Below are 15,009 nucleotides of genomic sequence, written 5' to 3' on the forward strand. Positions count from 1 at the left end.
TTGGTTGAACAAAGATCGAAAAGAAGAGTTGTTTAAGACGTCTGAATCTGACTTTTGTTGCGCAGCCAAATTTAGAAAATAGAATCGTCTCTTGCTTTAAGGCCTATACACCTTCACAAATATTCATAATATTCATGTGAATTGTTTAAATACATTTTGTTGGCTCTTTGAAGAACTCACATGTCCTTCACTTGCATGCACTTCTTACTTTATAGCTTCCATAGATATTTTTGTAAGGCTTCCCAAAGCAGTTTTTCTTTTTCCTTTTTATGTTTTTTTTTAAAGCAACGCACATTTTTTCCTTTTTTACCTTACTTTATACATATATATATATATATATAGAGAGAGAGAGAGAGAGGATCGTTTTTATGATGCTAATATTCATTTTTTAAGGATAAAAATATTTAAAAAACAAAAAAAAAATTATCATCAATACTTTTAATATTATCATAAAAAATAATAATTTTTTCAAAAATTATTATTTTTTAAAAACATCCATACTATAACAAAATATAAATATCCACACTATAAAATTTATATATATATATATATATATATTTGAAAATATTATGTAAACATTTTCATACAAAAAATGGGTACCCTTTGAAGGAAAATAAATTGCAAAGTTTGTAAATGATAATATATAGAAATACAATGATATCACGCAAAACTCTCAAAATAGAGATAGTGATAGTGTAATTTTTCAAATTAAAATAAATAAATAAATATACTCAACTACTTCTTCAACTAATTATATAATGAATTTTATACTCTATGTCCTAAAAAAAGTCATCACATTGTTTCTTAATTATGATAATAATAATGGCAAACTCAAACAAATACTTTGTTTCTGAATTATTATAATAATAATGGCAAGCTCAACAATTAAATTAAATGATCATCTAACACCCTTCTTCTCACTAAATTTGGACAATATATATATATATATATATTTCCCTAATTGGAATATCGAAAGCATTTTTATGCAATATAAAAAAAGAAAGTATTTTATTTTTTTCACTATAAATTGAAAAGAATTAAAAAAAGAAAAAAAGAAAAAAAAGGAAAAATTGCAAAAGTCCAGTTCGAACCTAAAACCGAAACTTGTGAGGGGTCCCACTTTACTCAAATAGCTGTGAAGTAAATGGAGCGAGTATACCAACTTAAACTACTCGCGGCGCGTAAAGAAAACCATGGGGGCCCAAAGTCTTTTTCGGTATTCGAAAAGTTGAAAGATAGCACACACGCTCCTCCAAATAGGCGCAAGATAGCAGACAGACGTAGACCCAACGAAAACTCAAACTCCACGAACGGACAAAACACAGACACACCTCTTGGTTTCATATTATTTCTTTTTTATTTATTTTATTTTTTATAATATTTGTTTTCGAATACTGTCCCTACTTCCTAAAAACAGCCAAAATTATATTACAAACAATATTTAAAAAACAAAAAAAAAAATTAGCAAAAGAAAAAAAATTAAAAATAAATAAATAAGTTAATTAAATTAATACAGAGAGCTGTCTCTGACTCTGGGTGTTGACCAAATTTGCAGTGAGCGTGGGGTGGTTAAAGACTGTCCCCACTCTTTGCTTATCCTACGCACACCCCTCTCTTTCTCTTTTTCACCGACTAGCTTCTTTCACAAACACAGTTAGGTACAGAGAGAGATAGAGAGACTGTAAAAAAAGAGTGAGAGTGAGAACGAGAGAGAGAGAGAGAGAGAGCTTAGGAAGGCCAGGAATGACAGAGCCTGGTCATCGTTATCTTCCTGCTCCTCGAGCTCCTCCATTTCAATCAATCTCTTCTTGGTTTCCGTGATTATTATACGTCGAGTCGTATGATTCTCTGTTTTCCTGCTCACAGTTTTCGTTTTCTTTTTCTTTTTTTGTTATGGGGGGGTTTTTGATTCGATTTTGATAATTTGTAAGTCTGTGTTCATCTCGGTTCAGTCCTTAAAGCCTTACGCTTTTAGTAGTTTTGTTTTGTACCCTAGTCTTTGGGTCGTTTTTGCGTGTTTTGATATGCCTCAAAGCACAGAGGTTTCGTACTCTGCGCTGTCTTTTAGCAGAGCTCCGAAGTGAACGGTTGCTGTCTCTGGTTTTCCATTTTTTTTTTTCAATCATTATTTTATTTTTTGCATTCCTTTAGCAATTATTGTACGGTGTTTTCTCTTGTGGGTATCATTTATTTTTCTTTGTTTTTTCTCTTTTGGGTTTTTGGTTTTTTAATCTTTTGTTTAGAAGTGACTTTGGACGAAATGTGAGTGAAAAAAAAGGTACATTTTACACAAAGAAAATGGTTTATTTGTTGTGTTGCATTTCAACAATGCTGAACTGGGTTTGAAAGATTTTGGGTGTTATTTTCGTGGGATTTCCATGAAGATTTGAGCTTTGTGGTTGAAAAGTTTTTTTTCTCTTCGGCTTTAGCATTTTGGAGAAGGGATTTGGACAGCATTGGAAAGAAATGAACGATAGTGCAGGTAAAACATCGTCTTGTTTGTCACTCGCAGTACCGGAAAAGAGAACTCATAGGCCTGGTGGTTGTGTTGGGATCTTCTTTCAGCTCTTCGATTGGAACCGCAGGTTTGCCAAGAAGAAGCTCTTTTCCAAGAAATTGCTTCCTCCTGGTTAGTTTCTTACCCCCCAGTAAACAAATAGTTTCTCACACCCAATAAACAAACTCCCCCATTGCTGCTTTCTTCTCTCGCTAAAGAGAAAAATATCTTATTCTTTTTTGGATTATTTTTGATCTAATAGCTCGTGCAAAACAAGCATCTAAGAAGTTTAAAGGAGATGAGAAAATGCCCACTTCCAAGCTTCATTTGGTATGCGTGTTAGATGCAGTAGATTTTGATTCTTAAGTTTTCATAAATTCTGTTTTATGGGTTTGTTTCTTCATTTTGTTTGCTGATACAATCTTGTTTCTTTTGGCCTTTTTTTTTTCTTTTTTTTTTTTTTTGTTGGGGTGGGTTTTGAACGATAGATTGCTGATGAAAACAGTGGAGGTTTCCCAAATATGAAGAAACATCCGAACCGCAGTATTGATTTTGACCATAAGCATGAAATGCGAGCTCCTGGTTTGGTTGCTAGGCTTATGGGTCTTGAATCCATGCCTGCTTTGCGTGATAAGTCAAAGAAAGTTAATTTATCTGATGCTTGTGATAATAATGGAGAGAAGAAATGTGCGAATACTTATAGCGTTGTTGATGGAGAAGATGTGAATTTGGAAAGAGGGAGTACAAAGATTGAATCTAGGCCTCAGAAGCTTCAGAAAACGGGACAGTTTGAGAGAAAGGTAGTGACTAGGTTTGGAGCTGAAGCACTTCAAATTAAGAATGTTTTATCACGGTCTAGAAAGCATCATCATCATCCAAAACTTGTCCCCCCAGTTAAAAGTCCAAGGATTCCTTCTGGGAGAAATGTTTCTCGGACCTCCCGGTTGATTGATGCAGCTACTAAGATTTTGGAACCTGCTACGACTAAAACAAAATGTGCTATAACGTACTCAAATTCTACTCAGTATCCTCCCAAGAATGTGGTTATGAAAGAGGCGACTTTTGTGAAGTCAGAGGAGCTACCTAAACAACCTTGTTATTCTGCCAATTCAACCAATTGTTTAATGGGGAAGACTTCTTGCAAAAATTGTGGTAATCTACTTGACGTTGTGGATGTTGGACCAAATGCTGCAGAACAGCCATCCATTTTTCCATCTTTTGCCTCAAATTTTGTAGATGTCCCTTTGGAGGCAACAGGAAGAAGTAATCCGAGGACACCTATACCCTCCTTTGGCCAACAAGTGGATGTAGTTTTTCCGTTAAATCGGGACCAGCCCGTATCTCTTCCAACTCAAAGGAAAGAAGAAATGGATAATAGACAATGGAATGGGAAGTCCATTACAGAGAGAAATTCTATGCCTCATGACGGTCAAGCTCCATGGCAGTCTTCAAGCCAACCCTCCAAGCTTCAAAGTGATGAAAGGTCTTCCATTACCGTAAAGCACAGGGCTCAAATTCAGGATCAGATGCCTTTAGCCAGGGGTAGGACTCCATCCAGGTCTAAACTGAACAATTTGCAAAGCAGAAGAGCCTCATCGGCTGCAAATGCTGTTAGAGGAACCAAAGATTTTGTTGCATTGAACCGTAGCTTGAGCGGTCGCACCCGACCCAGAGTACCCACTAAAGTGGAGGCTTCTAAGGTTGATTCAGACAGGAAAGCTATTGACAGCCGAGATGAATCCCCATCACAATTAAGAAGTTCAGTGAGGAAAAGGAGGACAATTAATGCCAGTGTCCAAGTTGAGAGTAGGGGTTTTGTTACTTCAACAGCTACAAAACAGAAGAATATACAGTTTGATTCACAGACTGGAAATGGACTGGGGCCTGATATGCAACCGATGAACCGCATTGGTGTTAGAAGTAGATTAGCTGATCAGAGAGATGATAATAGAGCTAAAAATAAAAGCACTGATGTTATTTCTTTCACGTTTAATTCGCCCATGAGGCACAAAACTGGAGTCCCCATGGAAGTGGAGGAGAAAACCATGGGCAATGAGATGAAGAAATTTTCTCAAAAACCATTGTCACAGAAAAGAGATTCTATAGGTGCTCTTCTGGAACAAAAATTGAAGGAACTGACAAGTCAAGAAGATGAAGAGTTGGCAACTGGTGGTCCACCAAAGAGATCAACAGCTATGATTCTGCAGGAGCTAATATCTGCATTAACTTCAGACCACCCAGAAATAGTATCCCCATCCATTGTAAGTGGTCTTCTTCTTCTTTTTTTTATTTTTGTTTTATCCACTGTTCCTTTTCTAATCTTTGATCTTTAAGTGTTATTATCTGTTTGAGCATCATTCCATGTTGATATTTCCCTACTATTTTAGCTGAAACCATTGTTTCAGTACATTGATGAATGTAAATGCATGATTATAATTGGCGTTAAAGACTAGGAGGATTGAGTTATCAGAAAGGTAGCTGTTAATTGTACTTATATTTGAGGAGATTAAGTGTTAATTTCTCCACGAAGTGAAAAAGGGAAAAAGAAAGTTGGACTTATTCATGGGAATTGAGATGTTGGAAGCAAGAAATAACAATATCCAGAGATGAGAAAAGATTGATGTCCTCTAGATAGAGGTAAATTGCAACACTGAGGATTTAGCCTAGATTATACATGTTTCCTTACTAGTACCATGAAAGTTCGTTGGCTGGTGGCCATGTCGAATCTTAAATTTGGGTTATTTCTGTTTGTTTATATTAGTTTTGTATAAAATATCCTGCTGAAGTACTGTGTGATGTTTGTAGCAAGGAATAAACGCACACACAAATATACACACATGGTTCATTATGGTTGTCTTTTTTATATCTTGTCGTTGGTGTTATGTTTGATATTAAAGTGCTCTGGCAAACATCTTTTCTGACAATTGAATGTTTCTGTTGTACTTTTATAGGCTGAAACGAAGTTTGGAAGGACAGCTAGAATTTCTCATTATGGTGATCATCTAAGCCCTGGATCTGTTCTTGATGCTTCATTCTCGTCTAGTAGTCTGGACGATAGCTCAGGTAGAATCCTTTGTATTACATGGTAGACAATGAGCATGAAACAGATATATGATTACCTTTGCTATAATCTGCTTTAACTTATTTTTAACTGTTGATAGTCCAACTAAGAGTTGTCTGTTTTGCTTTTAACTTCAGGGCATGGGTTACAACCCCACTATGTGGATTGCTCTGATGATCACTTGCATTCATTGGAATCTGATACTGATCTTTTGGATTCTGCTACTTCTTGGGACCAAGAGAGGTCTATCAAGAGGGTAACGACTCTAGTTAGCAATATTTCTAAGATATTGCATAGCATCAGTATTGCCGGGGAAAGATTGCCCGAAAACCAGCTTACCTATGCAAAAGATGCTATATTGAATGCAGAAATTTTGTTCGGGGATGTGGCTCCCAATCGTGGGGATGGAATGAAAGGTCTGTTGGTCAGTCCGATTCTCCTTGAACTAGAAACTAATGCCAATGCTATTTGGACAAATATGGACATTACCGGTCTGGATGCTACCAAGGTGGGGAATCAATGTAGGGAGTTTCTTTTTGACTGTCTGATAGAATGTATAGAATCTAGATATAGCAAATGTTGTAACACTGGATTCAGATATTGGAGAAGGCTTCCTTTGTGCATGACCAGAGAGATGATATGTCAATGTGTTGAAGAAGAGATTAAAAAATGGTCATATTTGGCTGGGATGGTTCCGGATGAGCTAATAGAATGGGAGATGAGTCATTCCCTTGGAAAATGGACAGATTTTGATATAGAAGCTTTTGAGTGTGGTGCTGAAATTGATGGTGAAATTCTTCATATTCTAGTTGATGAAATTGTGAGAGACCTTTGGGAATGCAAGCAATGGTCCCTTCAACATTTCGTACAGATCTAGGAATTTTTTAGTTTTTCTTTGGTCAATTGTAACATGAAAATTCAAGCAAAATCGTATTATTTTTTTTGGTTTGTACAAATTGATGGATGGCATTAATGGAGGCTTTTGGAATTTGTAGAAGAACATGGTGTCTATATTTGTTTTGCTTGAAAAAACAGTTTCGAGTTTTCTTGGTCTTAATATTGGTAGGGTCTAGTAGCCATGATGATAAAGCAGAGTAAATGCAACTAATCTTTCTTTTATCAGTTGAACTGTAAAATTAAATTAAATCCCACATACAAACTACAATAAAGATTTTCAGGATAAGCAAAAACCCATACATTATATATATGTATAAATATATATGTATATAAGCAAAAACCCACATACAAATTACAATGAAAATTTTCACGCTATCATATTCGAATTTGAATTTTCTAACTTGCCAAACAGAACATGAAAACAGATGAACTCCATCAGCAATCTATCATATCCAAACTTAAACCTTAGTAGTTACATCCAAAAGCTTTACAAGAAGAATGAGTCGTGATCAAACTCTTCTTAGGTGAGTAAGCAAAAGGATTATTCTCAAAAAAAAAAAAAAAAAAAAAAAAATTAAAAAAAAAAAAAAAAAAAACGTAGAAAATAACATTATGAATAATGAAAAAGAATTTCAATGAAGAAACGAATTGAAATTTGAAGAAAATCCTTAAAGAATCCCAACCACAGAAGAAACTTTCAAAATTGTCTGTAGCCCAAAACCGTCTGTCTTCCATTCCTTCCTGCTCCCCTGTTTTCACCATTAATGGCATTGGCAGCAGCCGATGAAAGGCCCTTCAGTTCCTCAACACTCGCATAGCTCTTCCTCCCCATTAACCCACCTCCATTGTTTCTTTTATCCCCTGCATTGGCCGACTTACTCCCTCTCGGATTCGAAACGATCCCATTAGCTTTGGATCGGTTCTTCAATGGCGGAGGAGTCATCTCGAGCATGGAAGGCAGAGCTGTCATAGGTTTCCTGTTCTCCTTCCTCAGAGCGGCAGAGAAATCAGGAACCGATTGAGCAAGAACGGAGGACGACCCTTTACGGCCATTGCCAAGACTGGCTTGAAATCGGACCTGTTTCTTTGGTGGGGTTGGTTTAAATTCGTGTTCCTGGGGTTGTTGTTCTTGAGCTGTGATGTTCTTCATCATCCTCAGCTTTGATTCTCTGAGCTCCGCATACTCTCTGTATCTGGGTCCTCTCTCCATGAAGTAGCTCTCAGTGGTGAGTCTCAATGGAAGATGTTCGTCTGGGTTTGAATTCTGGGAGAGAATCAGAGATATGGGGTCGAGAGCATCGAAGAGAAGTTGAAGAGTGGGTTTGGGATCGTGGGTTCGTTGTTGTTGTTGTAGAGAGCCGTTGGTCCCTGCCATTGTTGATGAAAATTCGAGGTTTGTGCTCTGTTTATCTGCTCTGTTTATTTGCTCTGTTTTTATTTTGGCACAGAGTTTTGGTTTTAATTAATAATGGCTTTTTTAGTACTAGTATTTTCTCTCTCAGCTTTTTACCCAACTTTGAATAAAGGAGGATCTTAGATTGCAACGGTCTAAAATAAATGGAGAGAGAAAATCTCTTCGGCTTTTTTTTATTAATTTATTATTATATTTTTCCTTACTTCCAACGTTCTTATTTGTAGTGGGTCCCATTTTTCATAATCTGAATGACTTTGGATTCCACACCAACCGTCTGATTGAAATGATGATTTCAGACTCCTTGGAAGGTGCATGGAGGGTTCATTGAGCGAAGCAAAGAGAGGCAGATGGATGTTTTCTCAATGGATATATTCTTTTTTCGTGATAAGCGAATGGGTCTATTTTGTTTATAAAGGAAAGGACATTTTTGTTGTGACTTTGACACAATGTTTGATACCAAGTTTGAGGCTTTTTCTAGTTTCCATTTGGCTCCTGGAAAATCAAGCTAGAATGAGTCATTGTGTTGGGGAGGTTATGTTCCCAAAACTCATATTCCAACATATATAATGTAATATTGGTCATTATATAATTGATTATTAAATAATTTTGTCACCCTTATTTTTTTAATGGAGTATGCGAACATGTTTATTTTTCACTTGCTATTTTATCAAGTCAAATATCCATTCTTTTGGAAATCATGGAAGTGGTACTATCGAACTTATATTGAGAGCGTGCATTTAGTGGTTTTAGGAAACAAGAATTCAAAATCAATCTTGCTTTGCACTATGAGTTGGAGGTAATCCCAATGTCAATTAAGAAATGCAAAATAACACACCTCTTCCCATTTAACCATCAACTTTCAATAAATTTGTCCCATTGGTGGACCCTTTTTGAATGGATATTAATTTTCAAATTTAAAAGTCTTTATCAATTTTTTTATGATTCAGTATCCGTCTTCAATTACATTGGAAATGTATTGCTTAGGATTTTTTTACTTTCGGATTTAAAACTTAATCCATGAATTTATAAACTTCTAAAACATATTTAGACCTTTCTATAATTGCTATCAATGTTTATGATATCTCCATTTCCATAATGTTTCACTGCATTGCTATAGGAAACGCTTATGGTTATGTAGTATTCCTCTGTATTTTATGGTGATTTTTTTTTTTTTTTTTCTTTGGCCTCCTTGAATACCTTCAACCTAGCTTGATGATGAAATCAGGTGATGAACTTCAATGTCTCAAAGGACAATCCAATGGCAAATGTCACTGATCGATCCGAGGAGAATTGTGGGCTCAAGCCACAATAGATCCTAATGACAATCTTTGTTTACCCGGGAAAAGGAAGATAAAAAACAGATTAGTTACCAAAAATAGAAAAATTCCACTGAAAATACAAGACTTACAGGAATTCTAATCCGGAAGGTTACAGGAAAATTCTCCTCCAGCTAAGAAGCTACATATCGTATTAGCGGCAGCTCATATACTTGCCACTTATCGTTTGTCTATTAAACTTTGTGATACTTGTATTTCTGCCCCAAATTAAATCGAGTAACGCTGTTGCTAAATCCATTCAGTACCAGGGTCCTCACAGCCTCAACCCCTTGTTCCAGTGCTGCATCAATCTGTCCAGGTGAAAAAAGTTTGACTATTACTGGGCAAAATTCACACTCCTTAAAAATGAGATGGAAAAAATACCAAGACATGTATACATTCTGGGTGTTGGGGAGCTAGTAGTGGTGTGTGGGGAACAATAGTGATTGAAATCAGCTACTTTCACTGGCCGATATGCCATATGTATTACAATAAGTAACAAGCACTATAATTTATGGAGGATTGTCAAATGCAGAACCCAACTCAATAAGTTTCACATGTTACTGGGGAGGTAACCTATAAATATAGCACACCAGAGCTCAACTACATGCATTGTCTTCTCGTCATATCAAGCTTTATCCTACAGAATGATTCAACAGTCATATACCTGATGTCTTTCTACCGTGCTGAACTTCTGTAGAAGAAAAGCTTTCATGTCCATAGTGCCAGGTGGATTCCCAATACCTGCAAGTAATTTTTTTCCACCCTTTTTAAATATAAGATAAGAGATAGAAATGGCTTAAATGGCTTCATTTTAGAAAAAACCAAATTGTTTGCCAAAAACAAAAACAAACCTATACATAACCGAGGAAACTCGCGACGACCATCCAAATGGCCCATTACACTCTTCACTCTGTAAGAAAGAGATAACCAATTATATGAATGATTGTAAACATGAGAGAATCTGTAAATTCAGAATACATTACCAGAAAATATAGGAGAAAATAGCCAAATGAGGCAACCAAGTTTAGCTATGGTAGAATCTTTTTGCAATACTAATATGGGTTACATGACTTATTGTATTCCAAAACTCTTAAATTACTAAGTTCAACCAAAACTACATACTAGACAATCTGGTCCTTTTCTGGGGTACCTTTCACAGTCCCAAGAAGTAGCTTCTTTGCAACCCAAACAATTTCTCTTATACCTGCTGAAACTCTTTAACTTCAGATATTTTCCTAACCTTTAGATGCTGAATGAACATCAAAATTTCATCCTTCAATCTTTATTCAGTTGCGTTAAACTTTATTGACGAAAAGATCATTTCCAGATTGGGTTTCTTAGGAACCTAAGTAACACATGATTAGCAGCCCTAGAGATGCGCATGGATACAATGCCATATGTATTTGCAAGAACAGTCCTCATCTATTAATGCATGTATTAGAAAGTTGCACTGAGAAAGTAGATAATCACAGATGCTCAATTCCATACCTAAGTGACGAAAGAATTTAACAGAAATCCTAGAAGAGAAAAATACACTTCCCAGATAAAATAACGTAAAAAATGTACAGATCCCAGCACAAGTGATATTCCAACATACCCATTGTGATGGCCATGTCCTCCTTTTGGTTGAAGTCTCAGAACACCATTTGGTAAGCTCATTTCATCATAAATCTGCATTGGCAGGTCGTAGAAACATGTACAGCCATTGAATTTGATTAGCTAATCTACAAAAGAATCTACTAACTTATTTAGTGTGCATTAAAGATATAAAGCATACCAATAAAATATGGCGTAGGGGTACTTGATAGTATGCAGCAAGTGGTCCAACCTTAACAATGATAACAGGAGAAAAGGTAAGTGAAAGAAGTTGTAGTGTATGCAAATTCACTAATTCACCTTCAAACAAAGAAAGGTAGAGAGTCCCTTACAATGCATCAATAATACAACTAAAGTAGTCAAGAAATAAAAATGAAATAAACATTACTGAGCGTTCCTTAAGCCATATCATACTGATCGTGATTTGATGAAGAAAATGTTTAGTCAATTTGAAATTGTCATTAATCCACTAACTATCTGCCAGAACAAGTGATTTATCAAACATGTAGCAGACTATTTGATTGCCATGGAAAGATACTGCTTAATATAGGACCAACTTAAAACAAGCATGCAAAAAGACATATGTGATAAGATTCATGAAAGAAAATTTTGATAGAATAATAATGCAACCATAAACACAGTTACACAGAGAGGAAAAATATAGACATGAGCCATACCGATTCCCCACTAAAATTCATGTATGATTGAGGCTTAACAAGCAAAATAGGCACCTCCTCAATGGAACCTGCAGACCAATCACACACAAAAAACTGAATGAACCAAAAAAAAAAGAAAAAAAAAAGAAAAAAAAAAAAAAAAAAAGGAAATAGAAATAAACATACAGTGATTAAATCAAACACAGCTGAGCACCCACCTATTCCAATCAAGGCTTTTGATTGGATTGTATTCATGACAATGCCTTGTGATTGAGAAATACTGTCAATCATTTCAAATCCAACCTAATATGCAAATCCCAAATAAATATCAAGATCAATCGCGATAAAGAGGCATTTAATTGAAACAAGCAAATCTTTTTGTACTTACATTGTGTCTAGTGCCATGGTACTTATTTCCAGGGTTACCCAACCCAACGATCAACCAAGGAGTGTATTCCGCTTTAACACCATTGTTATGGTCTGGCAATGAAGCACTTATGCGACAACTAGTCGAAATCGATTGCTTCTGCTTCTGCAGAAAATGAACACTCCAAGGGCGTCTTGGATAGAATATGCTAGAGTGTGAAAAGGAGACTGCATACCACATTGACCTATACATACAATTTTTTTTTTAAATAATAAAAAAAATCAAATTTCAGCAGTATATTTGCATTGCTTAACATGGGGTCAAACAGATAACTAATCTTCTTATCCATTTCTCTATCGGCCATGAATTTTGAGTTGGGGAACCAGTAAAAAGTAAATCCTTTATTCCTTTTAGAAAGAAAATTGAGTTTTCTCGCAGATTTATGTATATCTAAACCGAAGAACTGAACTCAGTAATTGAATAGCGGTAGTAGTTTTCTCAGCAACCAAACAGGTTCAAAAGCAAAATATACCAGTTAGAAGCAAAAACGCAAACAAATAACGTAATAGAAGAAAAAGATAACAAATTTAGAGTGAAACAAACCTGGGTTTTGAATTTGAAGAGGAAATAGGAAATAAAAAGGAAGAGCTTGGGTTTTGGGTTTAGAGCGCTTTGCAGCACCTTGTAGTGGTAGTTTGCAGTGACAGTTCAAAGACATATCTGTACCGGATATTTGCAGAAAGATCGAAGATTAAACGACTTCGTTTCTTGGATGAAGTTTTGGGCCAGCGTTATTAGCCCACCGCTACTCCTTTTAAGGACTATAATAACAAATAGCTCATTCTTTACAAACCAGAATTGAACTGTATACACTTCGTATTTTTATAAAATTATATATCAAAAGACCTTTATTCCTCTTTCCCTCATTTATTTATTTATTTATTTTTCTTTTACAAATCTCAAATTGTTTTTCAAAATTTTACCCTTTTTGTTTGAACAAGCGCCATAAATTTTTACAAAATTAAACTTTACCTAAAACTAAAAATTGCCAATAAATGAAATGGGAGGAATTACCCAAAACTATTAAATATATTTAGCGGGTTAAATTCTTTATATATGATTATACTTTGAGAGACTATATTTTTTAACTTACAGATAAATATTTTTTAAAATTTCGTATGAAGACAATTACAATAATAATAATAATTGAAAAAAAAAAAAAACCAATTCTTTTGCCCTTTGGTAATCTGTTGAAATGTAGTTACATACATGTAACACTTCTATAATTGAAGAAATCTTAATGCGATTCCCTCCAATATTAGAGTTAAGAGTAAAATATTGTATACAGTGTTTTTTTACTTTGGTCTTTAAACTTTAAATTAATATTGGCTCTGTTTGTATACTTTCTGAAATATATATATATATATATATATACACAGTTGTGATTAAGTCAAAGGATTGAATCAATCATTTTCATTTTAATCTTATTTTTTTATACTATATATTAAAATTGGATTCATGATTATTGTTAAACAGTGGTTTTCCGTTGACTCCAATGGGCTTACATTTGTTAAAGTATAATAAGTAAAATGGGCTTTGAATAATGAAATTGGACAATTCGTTTAAATGCATTGAAACTAATTAATGACCGATTCCCAAATTACTAAAAAAAGTATGCCAAACCTAAGACGATGTCAATTGATTATTTAACAAGAAACTGTGTTTTCTCAACTCGTAGATAATAATGATACTTAATATAGAACACAAAATGAACCAATAAAATTGCTATATGCTCAAATTTTCAATAACAATTAATTGTTAAAAAAAAAAAAAAAGTCAGAAAAAAACTTTGAAAATTTACACACTCCATATATCATCAACAAAAAAGTAATTAACTAAAAACCATCATGATCATGATCATGATGGTCATATTAAGGATTGGCAGATCCAAGACTAAGATGCAAATCCAAACCCAAACCGTTATGATGATCAAGCTGATATTGATGATGAGAACCACCATTATCTCCAGCCAAGCCACTCAAACCCTGCAAAACTCCGGCATGATTCCCAACCTCTTGGGACAAAGTCCTCATCATACTCTCCCTTATTCCTACCCTTCCATACACATTCCTCCCCGCCGGCACCGCAACCGCCGCTGTCGGAAAATACGCACCGCCTTGCGGTACTACATGCAAAGGAGGAGCATGCGATGACATGTAAAACCATGAAGAGTCCTGAGGATGTGCTGGTGGTGCCGGACCTAAAATATGACGTGGTGGCGGCGACATGAACGCCGATATCATTGGATTGTGGACGTGGTGGCCGGAAGCCGAAAAGTTCCGGCTGGCATTACTAGCCTGCATCTGTGCTCGCTTCAAGAGCTGCCTCTCTTTCTTGTGAGCGTTTTGGTGACCACCTAGAGCTTGAGAGTTGGCGAATTCGCGGAAACAGTACTGGCACTCGTATTTCCGTTGATGATGATCGGAGTCTTGGGATTCAGAAGGAGATGAAGATGATCTTGTTGTGTTTAGGTCATTGTCTTCTGAGATGTTGAAGCCGAAAAGCTTTATTGGTTTTGCATGGCAATCAATATCAGCCATTAGAGAGAGGTTAATTGGTGTATATATGTTGGAGATTAGAAACAGATGAGAAAGAATTATGTAAATGAGAAACTTAGTGTAGTGGGAGCTACTTTAAAAGTCTTGGATATATAGAAAGAGAGAAAAAGAATATTGAAGAGGAAGAAGAAGGAGAAGAAGAAGAGGAAGAAGAAAAGTGAGTGTTAGTTGTGAAAAATCCCTAATAGCAAAACATGCCAATATGATGAGGAAGATTTAACCTACAGTAAAGAAGACCTAACAAGTCATTTTGGTTATACTTTCCAAGTATAATTTTTTAATATATATATATATATATATAATGAGATTTCTATATAGAATTATATTTTTTTTTCCCCCACAAGATCAACTTATATGACCACTAAACCATTTATTACCAATAATAAAATAGTTTATTGATTTGATCTATAAATCACAAATTGGGATTCTATATATAATATTGGTTATGTTAAGATTTTACCGACATCTTACTTTAATTTTATAAAATCACAATATATGATATTGCAAAAATTTTTCTATTTTTAGATTAGCAAAGTAATTATGTGGGGTAGACTTTTTATCGCCTAGGTACTATATATGCAAGC

General features: G+C 35.1%; 4 protein-coding genes across 5 annotated transcripts; 1 reads left to right on the top strand and 3 right to left on the bottom strand.

Moving 5' to 3' along the window:
• Positions 1-1,633: 1,633 nt before the first annotated feature.
• Positions 1,634-6,615, top strand: LOC107417350 (uncharacterized). The gene is made up of 5 exons (XM_016025965.4): positions 1,634-2,629; positions 2,760-2,827; positions 2,986-4,758; positions 5,449-5,560; positions 5,696-6,615. Exons 1-5 carry the CDS (start codon positions 2,467-2,469, stop codon positions 6,433-6,435), a joined length of 2,856 nt encoding a protein of 951 aa, XP_015881451.3. The 5' UTR covers positions 1,634-2,466; the 3' UTR covers positions 6,436-6,615.
• A 186-nt stretch (positions 6,616-6,801) lies between these two features.
• On the bottom strand, positions 6,802-7,975 carry LOC107417343 (uncharacterized). The gene has a single exon (XM_016025956.4). It carries the CDS (start codon positions 7,828-7,830, stop codon positions 7,153-7,155), a length of 678 nt encoding a protein of 225 aa, XP_015881442.3. The 5' UTR covers positions 7,831-7,975; the 3' UTR covers positions 6,802-7,152.
• An 891-nt stretch (positions 7,976-8,866) lies between these two features.
• LOC107417341 (chloroplastic group IIB intron splicing facilitator CRS2-B, chloroplastic) lies at positions 8,867-12,562 on the bottom strand. Of its 2 annotated transcripts, XR_001581375.4 has the most exons (10): positions 12,411-12,562; positions 11,829-12,051; positions 11,659-11,743; positions 11,462-11,529; positions 10,966-11,016; positions 10,786-10,859; positions 10,040-10,098; positions 9,853-9,929; positions 9,278-9,496; positions 8,867-9,195 (listed from the first exon to the last, which is right to left on the bottom strand). XR_001581375.4 is itself a non-coding variant. In XM_016025954.4 (9 exons), the coding sequence occupies exons 2-9, from the start codon at positions 12,045-12,047 to the stop codon at positions 9,380-9,382; spliced, it is 750 nt and encodes a 249-aa protein (XP_015881440.3). In that variant the 5' UTR covers positions 12,048-12,051; positions 12,411-12,562; the 3' UTR covers positions 9,236-9,379. The 2 variants fall into 2 exon arrangements, 1 of the variants encoding a protein (XP_015881440.3); XM_016025954.4 differs by lacking the exon at positions 8,867-9,195 and having other exon boundaries at positions 9,236-9,496.
• A 1,035-nt stretch (positions 12,563-13,597) lies between these two features.
• Positions 13,598-14,696, bottom strand: LOC107417345 (zinc finger protein 6). Its single transcript, XM_016025957.4, has one exon. The coding sequence runs from the start codon at positions 14,405-14,407 to the stop codon at positions 13,739-13,741; it is 669 nt and encodes a 222-aa protein (XP_015881443.1). The 5' UTR covers positions 14,408-14,696; the 3' UTR covers positions 13,598-13,738.
• Positions 14,697-15,009: the final 313 nt, after the last annotated feature.

Source organism: Ziziphus jujuba, chromosome 4 (genome assembly GCF_031755915.1).
Source record: "Ziziphus jujuba cultivar Dongzao chromosome 4, ASM3175591v1".
Taxonomy (NCBI): domain Eukaryota; kingdom Viridiplantae; phylum Streptophyta; class Magnoliopsida; order Rosales; family Rhamnaceae; genus Ziziphus; species Ziziphus jujuba.